The 18,066-nt window shown below is 37.5% G+C and overlaps 1 protein-coding gene across 1 annotated transcript in view; it reads right to left on the bottom strand.

Annotated features, from left to right (window-relative positions):
• Window positions 1-10,249: 10,249 nt before the first annotated feature.
• CCDC172 (coiled-coil domain containing 172) overlaps window positions 10,250-18,066 on the bottom strand; it is a 38,460-nt gene continuing 30,643 nt past the window's right edge. The window contains exons 7-8 of the mRNA XM_090279432.1: window positions 11,132-11,219; window positions 10,250-10,300 (exon numbers count right to left, since the gene is read on the bottom strand). Coding sequence (XP_090135558.1) covers window positions 10,250-10,300; window positions 11,132-11,219 — 139 coding nt within the window. The remainder of the gene's footprint in view (window positions 10,301-11,131; window positions 11,220-18,066) is intronic.

Below are 18,066 nucleotides of genomic sequence, written 5' to 3'. Positions count from 1 at the left end.
CATTCGAGATTATTATAGATCCATATGATAAGTCACTAGACAGATTTCTGCCAAGGAAATCAACCTTTAGAGACACACAGATCTTATTTTTCAACATTACTTTGCAACATCTCTGTCTTTTTAAACACAAAGATTCTAAGCATTTGACTCAACAGGGTAGTTTTCCCAAAGGATACCTTGAGGTTAGATTTTTTTTTCTTCCATTTATATAGGTCACTCTGAGTTTTACTGTTTGTAGGGAGATTTCCAAGTGGAGATTTTTGCCAGAAGAGGGAGATTTAGCTAGTTCTAAAATCGGAAGAGCAAAGGGAACACAGCTTCATTTAACTGCTCAGGGGTGGAAGTAATCCAGTAAAATAGATAAATAAGTGTGGGCAAAAGATGAGAAGGGAAAAATAAGAGGAAAAAAATGACAAAAATGTGTTTGGGAAGAGCTCAGAAAGGAAAAGCAGAGATGTGTGCAATTAGGAGCAGGAGGCGAAGGGGGCGGGGCAAGCGCCCGTGAAATGTCTGAGTTATAAGGCTACAGGACCCTGTTTCGTGGGGTGGGGGGTGGGGGGGACGGGACGGACAAAACTCACTCGACTACTTTATGGTTTTACAATACTTTACTGAAGGTTAGGTAATAGGCCTCAAATCCATAAAAAGTAAAATGTCATTAATTAAGAGTAAAAATTTTCATTAGTTTAAAAAGATTTGCAAAGAAAACTAACACAATTCTGTTAATCAGTTGATTAACAGAAAGGCGGCCCTGACGATAGCTTGCCTTCCGTCCAGTGAGACCCACGTCACAAGCCTGACATCCAGAACTGGGAGACGACCAATGTGTGTTGTTTTAAGCCACAAGTTCACGGTCATTTGTCACAGCAGCAACAGGAAATTAATACAATTGACTAGCCAATGTATGCAAACTAGTTAGTCTTATCTTGGTCTCTGAAACAAGCCAACAGACGCTTATTTAATTTAGTGTGCCAAGTTAAAAAAAAAAAAAAAAATCACAGTTTTGTTAGAACAAAACTGACTCTGTTTTCCAATAAGTATATTCCCAGTTAAACTGCATTAATGAGGTTTTATGAAAACAAAAGTGAGAGCTGAATTAAACGTGCACACAGAGCCCGTTTAGCACATCCTCATCCTTGAATAAAACTGCTGTAGTTTGGTCATGTCTGCTTCTTTCTACACATGCAGAGTGAAGTTAAAAACAAAAACACCCTTTCCTAAGAAGAGCTCCATCCACGGGCCTGTGTGCATACATTAGTGCCTTAATTCTGGCAGCCTGTTCTCAGCTCTTCTTTCAAGATGCTTCCTCCATTTCTCTAGAAACACTCCCATACTAGTGAGTATTCCCACTGTCCCCCTTAACACTTCCAGGGTGCTGCTGTAAATGGCAAGTGGTGATTGGTTGTACTGAGTGCAAATTTAAGGTATTTTTTTTGGGGGAGGTGGTATCCCCAAAACAAGAATATAAGAAAGAAAGAAAGGCTTCTAGTGTTCAAAAGTTACTGTTAATCAGGTTACTTAAATCTTAGCATATACCTTTTTTCACCTACAACATTCAAATGATTAGGTCCCAGGTCAGCCTACAAAACCTGGTCAGCCCATTAAGTATGTGAAGAACAAGTGAGTCATATGCATGAAGTCTCCCATATGTGTTGAGTATTTTCTATATGCCAGTAACTTTGGTATGGATTTGAAATGCAAAGATAAATGAATGAAGTTCTTGCCCTCGTATAGCTCACAATCCAGAGGAGAATTATAATCATGCCATTGCTGGTTAGTAATGTAACACACTCTCAGAAGATGTTCCATGGGGCACAGAGGACAAGATCAATTTGCCTGATGGTACCAGGAGGCACTTGGCAGACGAAGGAACAATGTGCAGTATCTGAATGAAGGAATATTCCTATTCCAGGTTCCGCCGCACTTGCTGGGAAGAAGGAAACAGTGGCCTCCGTTGGGCGAGAACCAGTTTCAACATCCCTGTAGCCTAGTAACCTGCTCTCTGCCTCTGCAGAAGAAACGGCTCTTTGCTACATTTCGAAACCCGGGCAAATCAGTCCCTAGGTATTCTGAGTTGGGAAATATCAGTGAGGGCTGAAGTCAGGGAGTCCTGGGTTCCAACCTGATTTGAAACCATCACTGTACTATCTTATAATCGGCTTGGCATGCAGCCTCTGCTTCCTTGGCTGTAAAACAATAATCAATATCCCCATCTTTCAGGGTAGTGGTGAAGATCAGAGATGATTTATGAAAAGCACCCAGCAAGAGAGATCAAGGGTGGAATTCTGGATTCAGACTCTCTAACACCAAAACGCACACACGTCAAGTGTTCATGGGTCAGGAAATACACAGGACACCTTAGGAATCACCGCTGAGTGTAACTGATATCCTTCAGAGAAATAAAGCAAAACGCAACAAAACTAAACCCACCTCTTATTTCACTGAAGAATAAGGCTAGCAGCTCTGAGTCTGAGTTTGGTCATTTCACAACTCCGTAACAACCCTCAAAATGAAGAAGCGTACATGTATACGTTCCCAAGGCCAAGGGCCATGTCTTAGTCGCCACTGGCCCTATTCTAGAACTGTCATGATATTCTGTTTAGCGAGAGCTCATTTTTTTCCTTAAAATGTAGTAATGTAGAGTCAAATTGAGCACGTATATAATTAAAGAGATTACAGTTATTTGGACATTATAATTTAGAATTGACAGACGTACCAAGAATATGTCCCTCCTATATAATTTATAAAACATCTTATTGGAGAGAAATGAAAATCACTAAAAGCAAACCCATTCATTTAAGAAATAAGCTATCCGAGTACATACTATATGTCATGCATTGCTCTAGGCACTGGGTTACATTCTAGTCTGAAAGGTAGACAAAATTTATAAATAACTAAGATATATGAGGTAAGTGCTGAGAGACAAGCAGAGCAGAAAGAAAGACAGGAAGTGTCGGGGGGCCTATGCTGGGGCAGTAGCCGTGCCATGATGAGGAGTTCCAGGTTCTGCACATATTTTGAAGATAGAAGAAAAAAAAAAAGATTTGCTGATTGGGCACATGAACTACTGTCAAATATTCAACTATCAGGATATTCTAGGAGTCAAGAGAGAGCCACTTCTATTTCCCTCCATCAACAGAACTATGCTGGGAAATACTTCAACCACATAACTCATGAAACAACACAAACAACATAGATTCTGTAGATTTTAAATAAGACCAAAAATTTTAAGCTTTAAAGGAAACACATACCTGGTGACAATACCGGTTGGCAGGTCAATTATTAAGGATCTTAAGGAGAATGACTTCACTTTATTTGATAATCAACAATTCACAAACGAATCTTATAAGATTAAAAACAAACACTAAATAATCAAGGGTAGCACATCCGGAAGTTACATAAATAATCAATTACTTGAAGTAACACCAGCTCTTCATGTACTATTAGGGAATAAGTCTGTTACTTACATTTCTAATTCAAAAATAAAGAATATAAATGGACTAAACTAAGTAGGCTCTTTTAAGATTAGCGAAAGTAGAACTAATACTGTAATATTACTAGAATTTCACTGTTATGTCCCTTAAACTTTATATTTTCTCTATAATATGTGCTACTAATTTAAAAATTAGTATAAAATACATATTTGAAAATTACATATGGACAATTGAAAATTATATAGTGATTTAAAATTTATGCCTACATAAATGGGGAAGGAAGGAAGGAAGGAAGGCAGGCAGGAAGGAAGGAAGGGTGGGTCACTCTTCTATAATAATTCGACATTCCCAAACTTCCCCATTTCATCGCCTTGTTCAGGGCGGTAACTGTGAAGTCCAGCAGATGGCACTCATACATTTTTCTAAATACAGTGCTGAATAAAAACAGGATTGCCTCAACTTTGTAGTTCAGACCAGGAAGACGAATAAATCGTAGTCAGAAGCACATTTTTAAATTTTCTGTTACCAGGAAGAAATAGTGCTTTTAAGCTACTCTAATGCACATGCATAGCTTGTAAGCAACTTACAATGTTCACTTCCTATTCCAGCAGCTGGTAGAAAGCAAGCCTTTGAGACCAGGACCTGCCCACCAACAGCTGGAGAATGGAAGGCTGTCGGTGACCAGTGACTCACAGACGTTTTCCATTATGGATATGGGGCTGTTGTTTAATTCTTGTTTCTTTTCAATGCTTTTATTGCTTGTTCTACATAGACAGGTTGTGACACTAGCTAACCTTATTACTACCATTTTTCAACTAAGGAAACGGGCTCAGAAAGAGAAAGAAATGAGAAGGTAGGCTAATTCAATCAAGAAAGGTAATCAATAATAGGTGGATCCGGTTTTTTTCACTAGAGAATCAGTAATTATGCTTAAACCTTCAATTAATAAATATGGGTTAAAGGAATGAGTTAATTCAAGCACATTTCAACATACATGTATTGAACCCTTCCTATATGCCAACACGGTTCCAGGTTCGGAGAAAAAAGTGCCGTAAAAGACAAGCAATACGTACTCCCCCTGCTCTCCCAGCACTTACGTTTATTGGTGATAAACAGAAAAGAGAAATGAACAAGAAGGACACTGGAAATGAGTAGCAGTATGAAGAATTAATGAATTAAACTGGAGTGACCACGTGACCGTATGGCTACTTAGACGGTTTAAAGGCAGGTTTCTCCGAGGAGGTGACATTTCGCGGACACCTGGATGACAACAGCAGCCATACCCGAATCGAGGGGAGGAGCCTCCCAAGTGGCAGGATCACAGCTCCCGAAACAATACAAAGGCCAGAGCCAGAGGGGCCTGTCTGGAGAACAGAAGGCCAGTGTGGCCTGCGAGGAATGTGCGAGGGGGAGCTGGGGGTGGCCTGAGCCCCAGGAATCAGGAAGGAGGGATGGAGGGGTGGCCAAGAATGGATGGAATGAATAACAGAAGGGAAAAATAAAGAAATAAACAAGAGTGCTAATTGCAGGTTAGTCAAGAGATTTTTTCTTTTTTTTTTTTTTTTTAACCTGTTCATCTTTCTGGAAGTTTTCTATTAGCCCACATTTCTGTCTTAGCAAGTGCCAAGACAATGACTATAACTCTTATTCTTTGATATTTTAAGAAGGTGCAATTCCTCAGGTTTTCACCTTAAATTATCAATCACCAGAGGGTAGCACTGAAAAATAAAATCTATAGAAAGTGTAATAAAGTGGGATGAATAGGTGTTAATTTCAAGAGATACCTGGAAGATGAATTTTCAATAATACTTGATTTGAGTCTGTTTTGTACTGATTGGCCCCTTTCTCCTCAGGGAGTATAAAAGATATCCTTAGTTTATTAAATATTCACATTCACTGGTTCTGATTACTAAAAGGGTGATTTAAATGAGTCTCAAGTTTCTCTTATCTTCTAATATTTACCTATTATGTAAAATTTTATTATAAGCTAATATTCAAGAGGACTCTACTTTTAAGGTTCAAACCAAAGCCCAAGCAATTAAACTGTAAATAAAGAGGCCCACTGTCCCTTGTGACTTTACACAAATCACTCCTCAATCAAAACCTCAGGTCCTCCTGCAAAAACTGGGATATATACTTGTCTCCAAGTAGAATCTCAAGAGCTTTGATTATATTGGATAAAAATATTTTTATAAATATAACCTTGGCATTTTACCAATTTTAATTGGCATCAGATTTTAGAGCTGACATTACACTGACCCTATGATTACTCCTACGTCACCCATTCCCAACCAGAAACTTCTTTGTCTAAAGTAAAAAAAAGAGAACTGTCAACTGCACCATGTAATGGTGGTTAGAATTTGCAAATACTTTCTCTCGGCAATCACAAGGCCACATCCAGAAATATTCATTAGCAATTGTATTTGCATCTATTAAATGTAGATTAAGGAGATTTTATTTTAACAAGATTTTATTTACCAACTAATTAGAATGATGATTTATTATAAGTATGAAAATAATTAACTTACATTTATAAAGTAGTACAACTCTTCTGCTTGTTAGATGAAAACAAAGTCATTTTTCTCCCACTCTCTGGGTCTCATTTTGCACAGCTACTTATATCAGCCATTGTTATTAATTTCACGTTTTCACTTTTTATTTTCCTAGACAGTTGAATTCTGGTGCTGTCAATTTCATGAAGGGCTTTTAAAGATAAATTTGCTACGTATCAAAAGCAGTTGCTTAAATAAGCACTTGGTTCTGACTATTTCGCTCTTTCTACTCCTCACAGCAGCAGCTAAAGAACATTTTGCCACCAGTCATGGCTCTCTTTGTTATGCTTTCTTTTTCCCTCCAATCTCAATAAATATGTCCTTACAAACTGTACTGCCCTGCAAAACGTCCCCTCGTGTTTAGAGAATGTCACCTGCAGTACAATGAACAACAGGTGAAGTCCTGACTCTCTCACCTAGAATAGAGAGTTATTACATTCTTTCCTTCATCTATTTGTCCACGCTATCTCAATATTATTCTCTTGTCCAAGGTCAGTAAAGTAAATAAGAAAATAAATCTTCTTCACTGGTATGATTATGATTTAATCATTAACGGGCCAAGAAAAAATTTACTTAACTTGAAAATACAATGTTTAGAAATCACAAATGCAACTGACAAGGCATTCCTACTGCCAGCATTTTCAAAGATATCGTCATCCTTCCCATTGTTTCATTTTAAAAACCAACAAACTCTCTTGTCTTAAGATAAAAGGGCCACAAAACTCCAAGACTTAACCCCTGCTTCAGGCTAATGACAAAAAAATATATATATTTTTTTCATTTTTAGTTCACATCCTGAAAAAAATTCCCTTGACAGAAAATGTTCTGACCTAGACTCTGAAAGGCAAAGGCATTTGCTTCCTGTAAGTTTTTCAGGGTGGCAAAAGGAGAGAAGAGGAGTCAAGAACAGAGATTAAAGGTGGACCTAAAATATATGGATCTCAAATGTTAAAATGCTTTTTAGTACATTGGAACTTGAAACTTTATACTATAAAGAAATATCTGAATGACAAAATACCTTACCCTGTGCACGCAGGATTAAAAATCATATCATATTTATTTTCAGTCCTATCATTGAACTGCTGCTGTTTTCGGGACTGCAAATAAATGACTTGTTCGTAGCAATGTGACAGGGTTAGTTATGTATGACCGATTGGTAGGAAACAGAAAGGGACTCTGTCCCCAGCGCAAGCTCACAACAGGGCCTGTCTGGCGCAGGCTGCTTGTCCGTCCGCAGCCAGCCAGCTGAACTATGGATGGCCCTTCTGGCAAGAGACTAAATGGGTTTCTCGCAGCATCACTTCCATTCTACAAGAAATTACCAATACCACTGACACTGTTTTAAGACATTTCTAGATTCCCACTTATTACCATACAATGACTTCAACCACATTCTGAACTTTTATAAATCTCTTCGCAGTTTTTCAAGTTTTAAGGAAAAAAAGACAAGCAGACTGTATGCTCCTCAATTTTAGTTTCTCTTACAGAAGGAAACACCACTACAGTATTTCCTCACTTATCATGGGTATTAGTTCTAGACACCCCGGTGACAGGTAAAAATCTGCGAAGTAGGAACCTTACATTTATTTTAGTATTTATAGACATTTTAAGGCTTTATAAACCCTTTATAAACTGTTCCCAGTCCCTTATTAACCTTTTCCACACTTTTATGAACACTACTTATATTCTTAAACATATTCTACACTCTTAAACCTACATAACTTTAACGACATAGGTATACAGTACCGCAAAATCCCGCGATATAGCGAAAAATCTGCGATAAATAATTAAACATAATATTTTTAAAAACCCCACGATACAGTGAGGCCGCGATAAGGGAGCCGCGATACAGAGAGGGACTACTGTATACTGACAATGAGCAGTGTAGAATCTTCCTGACTGCACATACCTTAAAGTTTTTCTTTTTCTTTGCTCTTTCCCCCCCATCTCACTAATTAGGACAGGGAGGGAGGAAGAATTTCTAGTGGTCATGTTCCACATCCTATAACTTTGTTGATGTTTTTACCCTCGCTAAATAGCTCCATTCATCAGCAGGAACAACATGCAGCAAATTATCTATACATCCTAATATTATCCCCAACAGGGAGGGAACTGGGAATTAGAAACTTGCTTCTGAAAGCAAAGACCTAGGATGGCCTGCCAGGGACCTCAGAGCAGTACCACCATTACTCTGGGGTGGTTTGAGTTTGGTTACAACTAAGTGTAGGGAAAATTCAGTGAATTTACTGAATGAATGAGCATTTAAGAACTGCATTTCTGTATAGCCAAAGACTTCTTCCACAACCATTGAGGTCAGTCAGAGACAACATTTTTACCCAGATAAGTTCTGTTATTTTCCTACTTAAGCTTTTTATGAATTACTAATTCTTAAAAAACTAAAATTAGACCTACTCTACTGCTGATGTTCTACATTGACAGTGCAGGTTAGTTTCATACACTGATTTATATTGACTTCTGTATTTCCTTTGTTCAGTGAGCTTGCTCCATTGATTACATTGATTTTAACAGTCCATTATTTTGATCGGTATCACATGAGTAGTGTTTTGTATTACTCTACCATGCAGTGCTAAAATAGTCATTTATTTGTTTGAAAATTAGTTTAAATCTTAAAATAAGCATTTTTAGCATTTTGAAATAATGAAAATACTGAACCTCCTGTTTATTTCTCAAATTCTGTTCATCATATTCATCCTGATTCCATTACTGAATATCTAATTTAGATATTCTATATGACCCACATGAAAGACAGTTGATATTATCAATAAGTTTATTTGTATATATGCCATTTAGTTATACAAACAAGTAGCAGATCTCTATACATTAATATTTCAGCTTTAAAACTAATAAACAGTACTGTTAAGTGAAAAAGGCTTATTGTGTAAACTCAATCTACATATTAATAATATATATATTTAATAATAAATATTCACAAGACATAACTTATAATGTGGGTAAATAAATGGATTAAAATAAGACAGAACTGAAGTCACGGCTAATCCCAATAACCATTTTCCACCCTATATTTGCATATCAAATAGATTGCAATTCCCTGGTTACTTTGATTTTTTTCTTCTTAAGCAAAAATAATTCACTAGTAAATATTGAAAGAACCAAAACAGAAATCACTTCTGAAAATGCAAATTATTTAAACAGATGGCAACTGCTCCACATCTCAAAAAAGAGTTCTAGCTTTGCTAATTTGAAAATTATGAGTGTAAAACAAAATATACACAAAAGCTATGGCAAAGAAAGACTTGTTTTGAAACTAGACCTAAGTACTTTAACACCAGTAGATCTAGGGCATGTGTAAACATCTCACATTTGATGTTAAACTTACTACAACAACAAAAGAAAACATGACTCTCACATTTACACCAAGTACTCTGAAATAATCCCCAAATAGGTTTTGTTGCATTTTCCCACCTACTGAAATCTAGGGCCCTGTGAACAGTTTCAATGTACTTTTTTAGAAACTACTGAAAATATACCTTTTTCCTAGTCAGGATTGCTAAGAGCAGAAATATACATGCTGTTAGAAAACTGGTGGCAATACCAGGTGTAATCCAAATATAAGTACACTTTTTTCCGTTGCAATGTCTCAGGCCGCCAGTGAAAATGAATCCTGATGGCCGTTAGGAGATTGTGTTCCTCCCCAAGTAGATGACTTATTTCATTCTAACCAAAGCTGGCATCAGGGAGAACCCTGGCAGGCACAGAGTGCCGGAGGTGGCTGCCGGTGCCCCAGGCTTAAGTCCATAGACACATCTTGATGAAAGACCTCAGAGGACCTCTGTCAATAGAGATCTTATTATTAAAGGAGGATTAAAATGAAGGCAAGCACCTCTGGTGGAAATGGCACCAACAAAATTGGGTCGATAATCTGAGTGTTTCTTCCTATGTGTGTTTGGACCCAACATAAGCTGCAACAGAGGCTAAACAACGTGAGAAAGTACAGATCAGCTTAAGGGTCACGGGGAAATAAGCCTGAGAACGCAATACCTACTACTCCTTTTTCTTCCTCTAGAAACAAAATCAAGCCACACAAGAAACGTTAAAGTTCCGGTAAGTGATAAGACAAAAAGTTATTTTTTAAAGTGGTAATGAACCAATGCCAGGCATCAACAAATTTGAACATTCTGGACCTCACATTTTCCACAAGAATTTATTGTAATAGGTATCATTTACGTATTTATCACAAAGATTTGACTCCAAGATGCTTTGATCAAAATTCGGCCTAGCCGATCAATTCTCTACACCCTTTTTGTTTTCCTGAAGATCCTTCTGTGCCAATGTCTGAAAGGAACACATATGATAATTATTCATAAGGAAAATGAAATTCTTAATAAAGGAATCACATAAAATTTATGTAAATTTAACACAAGAATAACTCTGGGCATTTCTAAATTTTATTTTTTAAAGTTTTAATAAAAATACAAATCCTAACATAACTTCTTGGAGCATTTGTAAACAGAAAATATTTACAGAAAATAAACATGAAACAAACTGTAAAATATTAAATCAAAACTATACTTTAACATACTTTAAACTTAGCTATACAGGCCTCCAATGAAAAGAGAGCATGGCAAATGCTGTGTTCATTTCATAAACAAATCAAGCAGAAGGTTAAAAGCAACTTGAAGTGCTCTCACACAGTCTGAAAATAGGTTTCCAACAATTGAATCCAAGTTCCTGAGATCATTAAAATTTGTAATAAGAAAGTTTTAGGATCAAATATAATAAAAGTATAATTTATGCCTATCAAAAACACAAAGCTTTTAGCATTTGGATAAACTCATTTACTGCATTAATCATCTAGTAAGTTTTAGTCAAGGGAATGTTGTGTGGTTGGGTTTAATATTTTTTAAACTGAGTTTGAAATTGTATATATTTTCTTTGAATATAAGTTGCTTTATTGTAGCACCTACCTCTCTAGGAACTCAAAACACTTCACAGATTTATATCCTGACCTTAGTTTTTTTGGTTGGTGCCGCTCTGTTTTTTGTATTTAGTACAAATCCATGTGAACAGCAAAACACTAGTTCAATGACATGGATACAGTTAAAGCCGTTCCTACCGGTAGGCAAATAATGGTAATTAGAAGGGAAAGAATCAACGGTGGCTTACCAACTCCAAAAATTCTACTTCTCTTTGGAGAGCTTCATAAACACTTTGCATGTCATCTTCTTTATAAAGTTCCAATTCTTTTCTAAGTCTGTTTTAAATAAAAAATTTCACCCTATCAGTTCAGCAATGAACAGGTATAATAATTTTTTGTTACAGAGTGGTGGCAGGTGTCTAGCTCTGTCATCAGCACTTCATGTTAACACTAGAGAATTTGGAAAGAAATTTTAATTCCCTATAATTCCGAAAGGACTACATCCAATTTTGGGAAAAAAACTCCTGTAAATAAAATAAGGTAGACTGGATAATAATAAACACAGTAACTTCAGGATAATTAAAAGAGCTGCAGCTCCATTTTCATCCTGGCCACTGACAAGCCAGATAACCTTGGCTAGATCAGTTAGTCTCTCGGAACCTCACCTGAGAATTTTAAGTACAGAAAGAAAAGACCTTTGAGATTTCCTCTTGCTCTAAAATTAAACATTAACCTGGTAATACACATATATCATTAAAATATATTTTGAGGGTGAGAAATTAATATGAATGTTTCTTTTCCCCAATTAAATCTTTAATCCTTTGGATATTCTGAAATTACTTTAAAAATTATTTTATGCCCATATTTAATGTTCAGTTAGTGATGAAATGAGTCTTTCATTTTCAGGATTATGACAAACATTCCTTCCAAAAAAAAATGATAATAAACAAAAGCCATGAGCTGTGACTGGAGAGGTGGAGAGCCAGGATCTGAGAGCAGGTAGACAGGAGGGCAAGGCTGCCCTGAGAACAGATATGAGGAGCAACATTGCTCTCCGAATTTAACCCAATGGGGCCAAACGCAGGGTGGAAAGTATATACAGACCAGCTCGAACCCATGCGAGCCCTGTCCTTAAGGGGAGACTGAGGAGTTCCTAGGCCAGTCATTGGCACCACTCCCTCTATACTGGCAGAAGCCAAAGGAAATCCTCTCTGGAGGAAAGTCTGAGATGATTCAAGCTCATAGGCCTCCCACAGATTAAGAGCAAATGATGAGCTTCCAATCAAAGATCACCAAGTAGGCAAGAAGACAAGCCACTATAAGGTCATTAGAGACAACAAACAGATATGAAGAACTACAAGTCAATAAGCAAAAAATAACACAATGAAATCTGGGCACACACACATTTACCAGGTTATTCATAAAAGAACATATCTAATAGCTAATAAAATATGAAAAGATGCCCACCTTCATTAGTCATCGAGAATACAAAAGCCCAATGGAAGGCCACCACGTGCCCACCAGAATAGTTAAATTGAAAAACAGGCAATACCAAGTGTTGACAAAGATATGAAGAAACAGAATTCTCAGTTACTGCTGGCATAGGATATCATTTTCCATTCTTTTAATTTTTAACTATATACCGTATTTTTTGCTCCATAAGACACACTTTCTCCCCCCAAAGTGGGGGGAAATGTCTGTGCGTCTTATGGAGAGAATATCGCATCACAGAGCGTGATGTGTGTTACCTGACCCGTCAGCGGTGGCGACAGCTGTTAGAAGAGGAAGCGGTGGGCCCACACGAAACCCCTGGGGACGCTTAAATGTCCCACTTTACTGCTGAATCTCAGGGCGTCTGGTCAGTCAGTTGCCGTCCGCCTCTGCCCAGCACCCGGGACCTGGGAGAGTGCAGAGAGCCGCCTGACGCTCCCAGCTACAACCGCTGACCTGTCGAATCAGCTGATGCTAATAACCGGTAAGAGGCACAGAGGCCAGCTGCCAATTGTCTTTGACACTGGGTGGGGTCTGTTTCAGTAGAACTGACTCCAATCACCAATCACTGTGGCTTCAGCTCTACTACTCACGAGAGGCAGATGGGTGGAGCTGAAGTAACATGTTCTCAGCTGGCTACTGGATCCGTTAGATGCTACAGCTGTCTCGTGTACCTCCGTACTGTTCCCAGTGCACACCAGACTTCTGTGTGAGGAGGCCAGCAGCAACTGGGTGAGCAGCCATAAATGCTGAAGTTTGTAGTATATAAAGGGGGTTATGGTGGGGTCACTATTCTGGTAGTAACACAGGCACTGAGGGGACTAAGGGGTATCACTTGCCGTAACAGGCACTGGGGGTAGTTCTCCAGAACCTGGAACTAGGATAGTGATACTCCCAGTGACTATTTCAACTAGTGATACCTCTTAACTCCCTCAATGCCTGTTATTAAAAGCCCCCATAAATTCTAACACTAGAGATGATGAGTTCTTGGGGTTCCCAGAAAACTAGAAGAGTACTTGAACCTTAAAGTCTCTCATTTGTTAATGACAGTGATGATGGTTCTTAATACCGCTGCTGACTCCTGTTCACTTTACATGGTTGAAATATTATTCTGTTATATTTTATTAAATATTTTAGTACACCATTTGGTTCAGAATATTTTTTTTCTTGTTTTCCTCCTCTAAACCTAGGTGCATCTTATAGTGCAAAAAGTATGGTATGTCTTTATTTTTAAAATGAGTTACTTGTAGAAATTGTAGAGTTGCTTCTTACTCTTTTATCCAATGTGAGTTGGTGTGTTTAGATCATTTACATTTAATATAATTATTTATTTCATTGGCTTAAAAAATTTGTTGTTTCCTATTTGTTCCATCTGTTCTTTGTTCCTTTTCTCCTCTTTTTTCCTGCTCTAGATTGATTGGTTTTTATGATTATTTTATCTACTAATTTACCTATTTTTCACACATATTTTAAAAATTTTATAATGTTTGAACTGGGTTTACAATATACAGCTTCAATTTATTACTGTGCACTCTCAAATAATATTACAGAGCCATATTTATAGTATAAAAATGTCACAACGGTATGTTTCCAATTACTCCCTCCTATTTTTGTTCATGGTTACCACATATTTTTCTTTTACATTTAAACACAGAATATATTGCTAGTATTTTTGTTTAGTAATTTATCATTTAGAGCAATTAAAAAGTTAAAAAAGGCTTTTATGTTTACCTTCAGTTAAAGTATTTCTGGAGCATTATTTCTTGGTGTAGCTCCAAGTTTCTATTTGTTTTCATCGTTTTTCTCCCTGAAAAACTTACTATAGCCTTTTTTTGTAATGTAGTCTGTTCTCAAGGAATTCTAAACACCCTATTTGTTTAAAAATATCTTAATTTGCCTTCATATATAAAATATATTTTCACTGAGAATTCTGAGTTGATAGCTATCACTTTCAGGATTTAGAGTCATTCCTTTGTTTTCTGCATTATTTCTGATGAGAAGCCTATTATAATTCTTATGTTTATTCCCTTGTACGTAATGTGTTTTTATGTCTTTTCTTTTTCTGCCTTCCTTCATGATTCTCTCTCTCTATGTGTTTTTCAGAGGTTTGAATATAATGTCTAAAAATGTTTGCTTTAAAAAAAGTGCTGCTTGGCACTCTCCAAGTTTCTTGTATCTGTGCTTTAAAGGATTTTATTATTTTTGTAATATGCTCTGCCATTGTCTCTGACATTATGGATGTTAAAACAACATGGAGGAATTTCAAATGCATTATGTTAAATAAAAGAAATAAGACAAGAGGCTACATACATAGCATATTATTCCATTTATGTGACATACTGGAAAAGGCAAAACTAGGAAAAGAAAATAGATCAGAGACTGGGAGTTAGAACTGTATCTTTAAAAGGGTGAATTTTATTGTATATAAGTTATACCTCAATAAGCCTGTATTAAAAAAAGAGGGGGGGCAATAACAGGAATTCAGATTCCAATTAAATAATGACAACCACCTGAATATAAACAATCTCTTGATTAGAAGGACAAATTATGCCACCTAAAAGCCATACCTGTCAGCTAAGAAACAGAAGATGTTATAAACTTGAAACTACAATACATGTAGTATGGAAATAAATATCTTAATCCAGCAGAAGCAAATCTGAAGTCTACATCAATGCAGAGAGTGAAGCCACAACTAAATGGAAGAGAGGAAAAATGAAAGAGAGAGCATGGGGTATCATAACACAGGTTAAATGCTTCTCAGAAAGAGAAAGTCCCACCCTACGTGGGCAAACACAACTAGTCTAAGGCCTTGTGACCGAGAATACTGGCTTTCATAAAATCAAGGAAGTTTTTTGTTTGTTTTTGTTTTCGTTTTTTGTTTGAAATCAATGGATCTCTTACTTTGGCAATGGGAAGGGTTGCTGTGTTTTTGATTTTATGACTTTGTTCCTCCAAGACCCTTAATAACCATTTCTTGCTTCTTCGCATCTTTAAAGCTTGTAGCCCTTTCAAGCTCTGTTTCTCACTCAGTAACTACACCTGCAATGCAGAAAGTTTTCGAAGAACTATACGAGCAATACAAAGCAAAATCACTTTCTTACATTAGCCACTAGCTAATGTAAGTTATTGGCAATGTTCTAGTTTAGTTCACAGGTGACCATTATGTTATTATTCTTTAGAACTTACATATAGTTAGAGAAGAAAAACATCATAGTTATAGGTATGAATGATGAAACAATACCCTATATATGTGAGGCTCATACTATTCTGAAATTTTAAGAATTTAATGGCAAATAGGAATTCTGAAGGAATGCTCAGTTAGGAACTATTACAGTAAGTTATTGAGTTAGACATTTACACGAGCATAAAACCCCTTATGATAAATAGTTTTAAAGAATAAGTGGAAGGTTAAATGGGGAATTACAATGCACATGGAAGCTGCAGTTGCCAGAGGAAACAGGTTCCTCAGTAGTGTCCTGGGAAAAGACTGTCAGGGACACTCACATAGTGAGGGGCAAGATTTATTAGGGTGAAAAGCGACAGGGCGCTCTCAGGCCGAGCGCGGCAGGCTGCAGTCTGGGGGCTGCGCGGACTCAGGGCGGGGAGCTGCAGAGGCAAAGGGGAGTTCTCTGCTGCTGCTCACCGCTCCCCTGGTCGCCGGGCTCATGGAACCCGCAGAGTTTAGGAGGAAAGAAGGCCAACAGCGCGGGCCGGAGAGAATGGAGGGCGTGGGCTGGGTTCGTTGTCAGGCTTCTTAATATTTCCTTGGGTGCGAGAAAGAACAGGCTTTCTTTCCAACCATCCAGCCTCTGTCATGGCTTGTCCTGCGCTTGTGTTTGTGCCCTTCTCCGCCCACTCTGCTGGCTGGGTTTTCTGGGGCTTGTGCTCTTCCCCGTCCCAGATTTTCCCAGGTTTGTGCCCCTTCGTCTGTGGTTGCCATTTTGGCTCCCACTGCGCACGCACTTCGGAAAATGAATGGCTTCCTTCCCTCGTGATTCCCTCAGAACAATGCTGTTTCCCCACTTCCCCACCAGACCCGGGGCTGTAAAGCTCTTTCCTGCCTGGTGGACTAGGCAAGATGCCAGTTACTTCCCGGGTGGCTGTTCCACTCCTTCCCTCCTCTTTTGTTAATTATCTAACTGCCTCCTCTAACAGTGCTATGCAATGTACGTAGGGCTTCATTTTAATATATTTATCTTTTCAAATAAAATGGTAGGGTTCTTTCTTCCCACCACATCATCAATACTTGCCCTTCCCCCTTTTCTGTTCAAATGGACTACAGGTTCTGTAAGGCCCTTCATGTCCATCAGAACTGGGTGGCGACCACTCTGGCTTTTAGTTAGCTAACAATACGAACGAGAGACTACTGAAATTAAGGAGGGCATTTAGAGCAAATTATAGTAAGTATTTCACTATTCAGCATATAATCAAGCTGTAGAATTTAGATCTGCACTTAAAGAAAAGATTGCTGTCGCTAGCTTTAAAAGAGGCTGGTGGTAATGATATGAATATTAATACATTTGCAGCTAGCCAAAGCTATACCATGGTAAGCAAGTCTCATGCTGCAGTGCATAGACTGATTGCCCACAGGAGTCCAAAAGGACTTCCTTCACCTACCGCACAATAACTAGGGACAGTTTGCATTGGTAGCTGTCCCTTTTCCTTGAACCTTCAATGATGACAAGGATGGCCAACATTGCTAGTTAAGTTTAGCAAACTTATGTTCCATGTATTTATGATTTCCTGCAGCCTTCCCGTTTTTTTTCAGTGTTGTATAAAAATTTGTTTCTAAGTGTCATAGAAAAGCCTTAATGGAAAGAACATCCTTTTTAGCTATAGAAATGTACAGAAGTATTATTTAAGTAGAAAGAAGGAAAAATTTCATCCAAAGCCTTAGTATACAAACTCAAGTGCTATTAAGATTTAAGCATATTTCATCACAGCCTTTGGTTTTCTGCTAATACTGATTATGTAATATTGCCTCCTAGCTCTTTCTTTTGCTTAAAGCTTATCATATACATTTCTTCCAGTTAATTAAGCGTGCCAATTAATACTATTTACAATAAATATGTATAGTCTAAGTGGCTACTCTGCAGTTAAATTAATCACTCATGGTACAGCATTTAAATTGTTCCTTTTTCCCCCCTACTATAAATAGCATGTCTGTGAACACTTCCATGCATAAAGTTTCTTCTGTACTTAGAATTATTTTCCTTAGGAGAAAGCTCATAAGGTGAATTATTGAGTCAAGTGGCATAAACATTTTTAAGATGGCTGTACTAATTTACATACTTCAAAATGCATTCCCAATATATATACAGTGTATACTGCCATGACAACATATAAACTAGCTCTGTACCACACTCTTGCCAATCTCGATTATGGTCATTTAAGAATGTCTTTCAAAATTAGGTTGTAAAATTATATTCAGTGGTTTTAATTCACATTTAATTGATAAGCAGTTTAACAGAATTATCTTGTCTTATTCATCTTAGTATCATACCTCTTGACTTGTATAATGCATGATGCAAAGTGGGCATTTTTAAAATTACTTTTTATTGTTATTCTATTACAGTTGTCTCAATTGTTCCCCCTTTGCCCTTCTCTGTCCATCCCACCCCTGCTCCTGCAGTCAATCTCCACACTTGTCCATGTCCGTGGGTCATTTATACATGTTCTTTGTCTAGTCCTT

Source organism: Furipterus horrens, unplaced genomic scaffold, assembly GCF_987537825.1.
Source record: "Furipterus horrens unplaced genomic scaffold, mFurHor1.1.pri manual_scaffold_5, whole genome shotgun sequence".
NCBI classification, from domain to species: Eukaryota; Metazoa; Chordata; class Mammalia; order Chiroptera; family Furipteridae; genus Furipterus; species Furipterus horrens.
The sequence above is the reverse complement of the archived record's forward strand: the minus strand, read 5'-3'. Positions and strand labels throughout refer to the sequence as shown.